The sequence below is a fragment of the Mastomys coucha genome, unplaced genomic scaffold, assembly GCF_008632895.1.
Source record: "Mastomys coucha isolate ucsf_1 unplaced genomic scaffold, UCSF_Mcou_1 pScaffold22, whole genome shotgun sequence".
NCBI classification, from domain to species: Eukaryota; Metazoa; Chordata; class Mammalia; order Rodentia; family Muridae; genus Mastomys; species Mastomys coucha.
Window position 1 is genome coordinate 162,773,259 of NW_022196905.1, and position 8,192 is coordinate 162,781,450.

At 39.7% G+C, this 8,192-nt stretch overlaps 1 protein-coding gene across 1 annotated transcript; it reads right to left on the reverse strand.

Moving 5' to 3' along the window:
• Positions 1-3,235: 3,235 nt before the first annotated feature.
• Positions 3,236-4,035, reverse strand: LOC116071207 (neutrophil antibiotic peptide NP-2-like). The gene is made up of 2 exons (XM_031342641.1): positions 3,864-4,035; positions 3,236-3,348 (listed from the first exon to the last, which is right to left on the reverse strand). Exons 1-2 carry the CDS (start codon positions 4,033-4,035, stop codon positions 3,236-3,238), a joined length of 285 nt encoding a protein of 94 aa, XP_031198501.1.
• Between the last annotated feature and the right edge of the window lie 4,157 nt (positions 4,036-8,192).

The window sequence follows — 8,192 nt, forward strand, 5'->3', positions numbered from 1 at the left end:
TCCCACTAATAGAGATTAGGAGAAGCATGATTTCAAGACCCTTATGTTGTACACAGCAAGACACTGTCAGGTACAAACAAGCAGAAGGTATATATGAATTGTACAATATTGGATCTATTTCTCCAATTACCAAATTAGAGAGACCTCCAAATGATAGCCAACAAATTTCTAGTTCATCATACTTTTGAATTTTAATCGATTTGGGTATGTTGGTAATATTAATTTTCATATTAAGAGAAATTAAGAAAAAGTAATTGTTACTTCCTGTTATTTTTGCTGTTAGAGGTGGAATTATGTTTGTGTGGGTTTGTTGAAAGATTACTTTCTTGCTTCTTCTACGGTGTAGTTTTGCTCCTTATGTTAGTGTTTTCCATCTATTACCCTTTGTAGGGCTGGATTTGTGGAACGATATTATGTAAATTTGGTTTTGTCATGGAATATCTTGTTTTCTCCATCTATGGTAATTGAGAGTTTTGCTGGGTATAGTAGCCTGGGCTGGCATTTGTGTTCTCTTAGGGTCTGTAGGACATCTGCCCAGGATCTTCTAGCTTTCATAGTCTCTGGTGAGAAATCTGCCGTAATTCTGATAGGCCTGCCTTTGTATGTTACTTGATCTTTTTCCCTTACTGCTTTTAAGATTCTTTCTTTGTTTAGTGCATTTGGTGTTTTGATTATTATGTGATGGGAGGAATTTCTTTTCTGGTCCAGTCTATTTGGAGTTTTGTAGGCTTCTTCTGTGTTCATGAGCATCTCTTTCTTTAGGTTAGGGAAGTTTATATATATATATATATATTTTTCTTTTTGCATTTTCTTTGACTGTTGTGTCAATGTTTTCTATATTTTCTTCTGTCCCTGAGATTCTCTCTTCTGTCTCTTGTATTTTGTTGGTGATGCTTGTATCTGTGACTCCTGATCTCTTTCCTAGGTTTTCTAACTCTAGGGTTGCCTCCCTTTGTGATTTCTTTATTGTTTCTATTTCCATTTTTAGATCCTAGATGGTTTTGTTCATTTCCTCCACCTGTTTGATTTTTTTTTCTGTAGTTCTTTAAGGAATTTTTGTGTTTCCTCTTTAAGGACTTCTAGCTGATTACCTGTGTTCTCCTGTATTTCTTGGAGAGAGTTAATTATGTACTTCTTAAAGTCCTGTATCATCATCATGAGAAGTGATTTTAGATCTAAATCTTGCTTTTCTGGTGTGATGGTGTGTCCAGGACTTGCTATGGTGGGAGAATTGGGTTCTGATGATGCCATGTAACCTTGGTTTCTATTGCTTATTTTCTTATGCTTACCTACTGCCATCTGGTTTTCTCTAGTGCTACCTGCTCTGGCTAAATCTGACTGAGGCCTGTCCTTCCTGTGATCCTAGTTGTGTCAGAACTCCTCAGATTCAAGCTGTCTCTGGGATCCTGTGATTCTGGGATCCTGTGTTCCTGGGCCCATTAGAGTGCCTGGGAGTAGAGCTTTCTCTGTATATTATGGGACTCCCTTCAGAGCTTGTGCCCATGGTCTGTCCAGGGCACTGGCCCAGACATACCAGAAGGAACTGGTGCCACTGGATTGGCATAGTTCCTGCATGCCTGCATCCTGCTTGTCTCGATTTCTCCCGGTGTTGGGACCATAAGTAAAGTTTTGTATAGATGAACCCAGTCAATATTTTACCTTCTGCCCTAGCACCTATAATAAATCGTTAGTCCCCCTTTTATGACCTTGGGTTGTTTTTCAGCCTCTTGGAATGTGCTCTGAGTAGGAGAAAGTCTGGTTACCATCTAAGAGCAATTAACTAGTGACACTTGGGAGACTTGCAGAATTCTCATTGCAGCTTTGACTATCAGAAAAGGACCTAAGTGAAGTCCCATTATAAATGAGCTTTATAATCACTGATATAATTTTAGGATTCTTATAGGTTCAGCATAAAGTCTTAAGTCATCTATTTGTCTGTATAGCATCACTATAAGACAGTGCAACTTCATGGATCTGCAGCGATATGCTCCAAAGGGGTGTGCTATTGCTTAGTGATTATTATATATGTATAATAATAACAGGAAAAGCACATCAATAGCAGGAATCTTTCCTAAAATTAGTCTCTTACAGCCTTGCTTAATAAGGGCTCCCTGGCAGACATACTGGCTTAAGCATATGATGAAGCAGTTAGAATCTCCTCACAAATGTTAAAAGAGATTAAGCACAAGCAAGTAAACTACTTCTTTTACCTATTTTTTTTGTTTGGACTTTGTCTTAGTATTGGTGCTTCATTCTTGAATTATTAAAGCATTGTACTGTTAAAAATACTTAAAACAACCTAGAATTTTCACATTAATGCTAAGTAGCTCTTGGTTATATTGATGCCATGGGGGAAATGTCAACAAACATTTCTTTTGCTTGGAAGGACAGAACAGGTTTGGAGAATTGATTCAAGTAGCTAGTGCCTCACATTTATCACAGATGAAGGTTTGTTATTTTGTTTTTGACACAAAGTCTTGATATGCACTCAGGCTGGCTTTGAACTCTTGTGACCCTTCTGTCTTGGCTTTCTTCTGTCTAGGCAGACAGTATCTGAGGTGTGTGCCACCAGGTCTGGCTATGTTGTATGCTTTTAAGGTAAAATGCCAGTAGCTTTTTGTTTACTAGGAAAGGACTAGGAGACATGAAAAAAATAAGGGCTTCCTGTAGCAGATAATATAATAATCCGAAGCACGCATTTCAAATGATCACCTGCTAGTTATTAGCTTGTCCTATTATGGCTCCTGACACTTTATGGGCAGATAAATGATCTTGGCCAGCCCTGATTGTCAAATCTTAACATTTAGAATGAGGAGATTGGTTTCTTTGAAAAGATAGGTCATTGTGACAATGTAAAAATGAAGATAGCCATATTTTTACCTCCCACATAGGCAATGGCTTTGAGAGTGGTTCTATCTAAATGGGGAGGGGTTATAAAATGAGAGATTAGGATCCTACTACAGCACTGAGCTTTCTTATTATCCACCAGGAGCCCATGTGATAACCTTGACACTCCTCCAGACCCAAGCCAAAAGTTCTCTCTAGCATTCTGGCACTTGGTTCTCCGAGTCTTGCTTGGAGACAATAATCAAGCACATACAGAGAGAACTTGAAATAAGAACTTTATTTGGATATAAAGGAAGAGGAAAGTCAAGGACATAACATGGTAGAAAAAAAACAGTCTCCTTCAACATCTCAAGTCATATGACAAACATATTGTTCTTGTTCTTAGTGCTCAGCGGCAGCAGAGTCTGAAGATGCGGCCCTGGTAACCACAGGCCCCAGAGAGCCGTTCTCCAATAAAACAGCCTCTGAGTCTGCAATAGCAGGTCAAGCCTGACTTCACATCTGGGGAAACAGAGATCATATACAGTACTTAGTGCCTGAGTCAGCAGGAAGGAAAAGATCTTGGGCAAGACAGGTGCTGGGTGAAATGAGTTCTCCACATTGATCATTACTGGTAGCAGCATGAGCAATCATGGTTATTATGAATATGCATGACAATCACAAAACTAAAGACTAATCCCCATCTGTCTTAATTTTCTTTTCATTTTTGTGCTCCTGTCACTAAATAAATATCTAAACAGACATCTCCATTTTCTAAAATATAATAGATACATAAATTAGACCAAGTCTAGTAATTTAGATCTAGAAGAAAAAAATAAACTAGTCACTGAGTCTCTTTAGGTATTAAACCACCTGATATTTACAAATCTTTGCAGAAAGAAATTGATCTATTTGGCTCTTGCTATTCAATGAGGAAAATAAAGAGGTAATCAAGTCGCCTGGGTTGCCCAAATTTAGAGCTTACCTCTACTCCTCTCTCTACTCTATGTCTCTAGCATGATGATGAGTTCTCTCACCTGCACTTAGGAGAGCAGTGCCTTTATCCCCTCCAAAGGATATGGAAATATCCTGGTCCTCATTGACCAACTGCTCCTGGTCTGGAGCCTCATCATTTCTTCCTTTGGGAGATTCTGCCTGGGTCTCGAGGGCCAGCAGCAGAAGAGTCATGATCAGAGTGAGCATCTTCATGGCTATGGATTTCCTAGGGGATAAAAAAAAACCCATCAGGAACCATGTGTGTGTGTATGTGTTTGTGTGTGTGTGTATCTACCTGTGTGTGTGTCTGTGTGTCTGTGTAAGTCTGTGTGTGTGTGTATCTGTGTGTGTCTGTCTGTGTAAATGGGAATGTATGTGAAGAGAAGGATCTTAGCAAGGCCCTGCAGTTAGAAATGGTCTACATTGACAAGGAGAAGGATTTGTCCTCAAAGTCTTCTTGATATTTTTGTTCCTACCAGCTTCCCCTATGCCAAGCCTTGGTCCATGTGCTTGGTGGCTGCCTTTGGTATACGTTGGCAATGATGAAAATGGCCCTGCTATTGTTTCCTGTTACTGCTTGAATTTATACTTATACTTGAATGTTTTTAATGTTAAAAAAGAAGACAAGAAACTGCACTGTCATGTATTAAATCTAAGGAATAATGCCTCTAAGTCTCTGAAGATGGATTATTATCTGAAGTTGTTGACTCTGGGGTCAAAGCTGCATCCTGATGATGCAGAGAGTCAATCTTGTTGACCACATTGACCTTATCAATGCATGGATGAAATGAGCTCCTGCGACTCTAGGCATAGCATTGCTTAAAGAAGGAAAAGTGTTTATTCTTTCTACTTCTATGCAAGTAGGAACGGCAATTAAGACAATAAATACTAAAGCATACAGCCCAATTGTTTCATGCACAATAAGAAATTTATCTCAAGTAAATTGAATTAAAGACCTGGACATAACATAGAAGCATGAAACTAATAGAAGAAAATTTGGAACTAGGTCAGGACAGTGATGTCTTGCATGCCACCAAAGTGCTGGGAACAAGGCAGGTGGGCAAGTGCAGCTTCTGCATAGGAGAGGAAGCAAGCATTGCGGCTGAGGTGGCAGGCTAGAATACGGTAGAAAAGGTTAGAAATCATACAGCTGAAAGGAAACTAATACCCAAATTATATAGACAACATCTGCAACTCTGTAGTCCAAACTAAGCAATACCAAAAGATATTTCTTAAAGTAGAAAGACACTTTAAAGATTATATTATCGCTACGGGAATGACAAGAAAGACATTTGTGTTTTGGCAAAAGTTGTGTGAGTTTTTCCTTAACCAGTAATTACCATCCTTTGCAGCTACCAGAGGCCCAGGCAGAAGAACCCTAGAAGAGTGTCTGATGATGTGGGCCCTTCCATAGCATTCTTGTCTTTAGAGAGTTCATTGCAGCTAGGCCTCAATGATATATCCATACTTTGAAAGTTACTTCCATTACTTACAGACCCTTGTGGGACCCTTGTCTGCAGGGAGAGCAGAGCAAGAGAGACAGCACTCCTCTGTCCAGACCATGGAATCCAGGAGCAGCATCTTGGACAGACTTCCCCTATTTAAGGGTCACTTACGATGTCTTATTTTTTTGTGGATAATTTCTATTGAATACCTCAAATACCTATGGTGCAAGGACAGTTAAGCAATGTGGAAAAGCTGTAGGCAAAGCAGGGCTTCTCAGAAAGGCAAATGGGTGTTATCTAGTGCTGGACTAGATAAAAAAGAATGTGTGACTTTTGTGGATTATTTTGAGTATCAATCTTTGCATTGTCAATGCATAGATGAAGTGGGGACTTCATTTTTTCACCTAGTTTCTCAAGAATGGCCCACAAAACATATCCTAGATAAGTGGCATAAGATCCTATACTATTAGTCAGGTACTGTCAGAGCCTCTCAAGAGATAGCTATATTTAGGCTGGCTTGTTCTTCCTTCAGTCTCTGCTCCATAGTTAATCTCTGCAACTCCTTCTGTGGGTATTTGGTTCCCCCTTTTAAGAAGGGATGAAATGTACACCTTTTGGACTTCCTACTTCTTGAGTTCACAGCCATCCAGTGAACTGAGTACATGGTCCCCAATGAAGGAGTTAGAGAAAGGACCTATGGAGCTGAGGGGTTTGCAGCCCCTTAGGACGAACAACAATATGAACTAACTAGTACCCTCAGAGCTCCCAGGGTCTCAACCACCAACCAAGGACTACACATGGTGGGTCTGATTGTTCTGGCAGCACGTGTATAGTAGAGGATTGCAAATTCGATCTCAATAGGAGGAGAAGACCTTGGTCCTGTGAAGGTTCTGTGCCCCAGCGTAGGGGAATGCCAGGGCCAATAAGTGGGAGAGGGTGGGGTGGCAGGCATGGGGAGGGGGAGGCAACAGGGGTTTGTTTTTGTTGTTTCTGTTTGTTTGTTTTTTTGGAGGGTAAACTGGGAAAGGAGAAATTTACATGTAAATAAAGAAAATATCAAAAAAAAAAAAAAGATCCTATACTATTTGGGATGCTTTGACGAAAAACTTTTTATTCTTTGTCCATCCAGATTTCTGCAATGGGGATGCAGGATTAGTGTACAACACAAGTGGGGTTCGGGTCTCTGTCCTTGGGGTAGGATTTACTGGGGTAATCTGTATGGCCTTGGTGATCACTAGAACATGAGAAAAACTAGCAAGTGTTTGTTATTGTTTAGGATTTCGAACTACAAAGCCTTTCTGGAGCTGCCCTTCATTCTCTCTGACATCATATGAGAGCCATCAGAAAAAGAAATAGAAAGACCAGGGTAACATGTTTATTTTCTGAACCAACCAGTTTTTCTAATCAGATTTCCTTCTCATGCTTCTCAAGAATTTGTGTGAAAATGCTGAGGCAGGAATAGTTCCTGAACCTGAATCCAACACTGTAATCTACACACATGGGAAGTATGATCATTACTAACACAGGAATTCCTAATGCAATTGCTGTGTACCAGTGTTCTGGGTACACCCTGGGCATCAGAGTTCCCAGCTGACTCTCAAGCACATCTTTATTGAGGGAAATTGTCATAGAACCAGGGTCTTCCATGCCAGGAAGCAGGAAGGCAGTGGAATAGGTTACAAACCAGGAGTTTTAGATTAACACCCAAACCGGGGAGAATCTAGGCAACGGCAAGTGTGTGGGCATAGGGTCATTGGTTAGAGAGCTGAAGAGAGTGAGGAGAGGGTCACTGTCACCTAAGGGGTCCTAGTATTAAGAAGTTGGGAAGGTGACCATCTGGGCAAGTTTCTTAAATGATCTGTGGAACTTTGAGTGGCAAAGGAATGTTGGTAAAGCACAGAAAAATATGTTCTCTTAATCCCTTATATTCTGTTTCTGGTTGTAGAAAGAGTTCACAAACCAAACTTTCAAATAGAAATAAGCTCTTTATGCTGAAGAGATATATTTGTAGTGGGTAAAGAGAATGTGGTATACATACATAAACTTTGTGTGTGTGTGTGTGTGTGTGTGTGTGTGTGTGTGTGTTTGCATGCATATATAGTAGAACACTAGTCAACCATAAAAAGATGAAATTTTCAATATCTGAGATGGTACCAGAGGACACTTACTGTGTAATATCCAGACATACAAAGTGAAGGACATCATATTCTCACATATCCAAGATAAAAAGCAATGTAATGGCAGGTGAGAATAAAATACTTGCTACTAGAGACTAGCAAGGTCAAGGGTTGCTGAGAGAGATTGGTCAATGGGTACAAAATTACATTTAAGTAGGAGCAATGAGTTCTTGTGGACTATTACACAATAGCATAGTTGTAAATAATAACGGATTATGTATTTCAAAACACCTACTACAGTAGTATTTTAGTGTTTCACCATAACAAGATTATAAATATTTGAAGTGACAGATATGCTAAATCCCCAACTTAATCATTTCACAATGTACACATACATGCATGAACCATTACTAATATGCACCTAGAATTATCACCACTAGAGGAGGTCAGGTTAAAAAGAATGAACTCTTGCATTTTACAAGAAAATTTCATCCTAAACTGCAAAAGGGGGAAGGAAGAATACATGAGCTTATTGCATTCAGGGTGAAGAATTTGCAACAGGGAGAGGTGTTAGAATAAACTCTGGAGACAAAGACAAGAGAGGCTTTGAGCTATGTGAGCTAGTGGAGAGGCCTTGTAGAACGTTAGTAGGGAGATTGTTCAATGTGATTGTGTCATGTGTTTGCTAATTGACACCAGAGTTATGCTAACAGCTCTTGGAAACAGAGAACCTATGTGCTTAGATTAATGCATTTAAAAAGGATGATCCCACACTTGTCTTAAGTTTATTTGGTCTAGGTCACAAGTA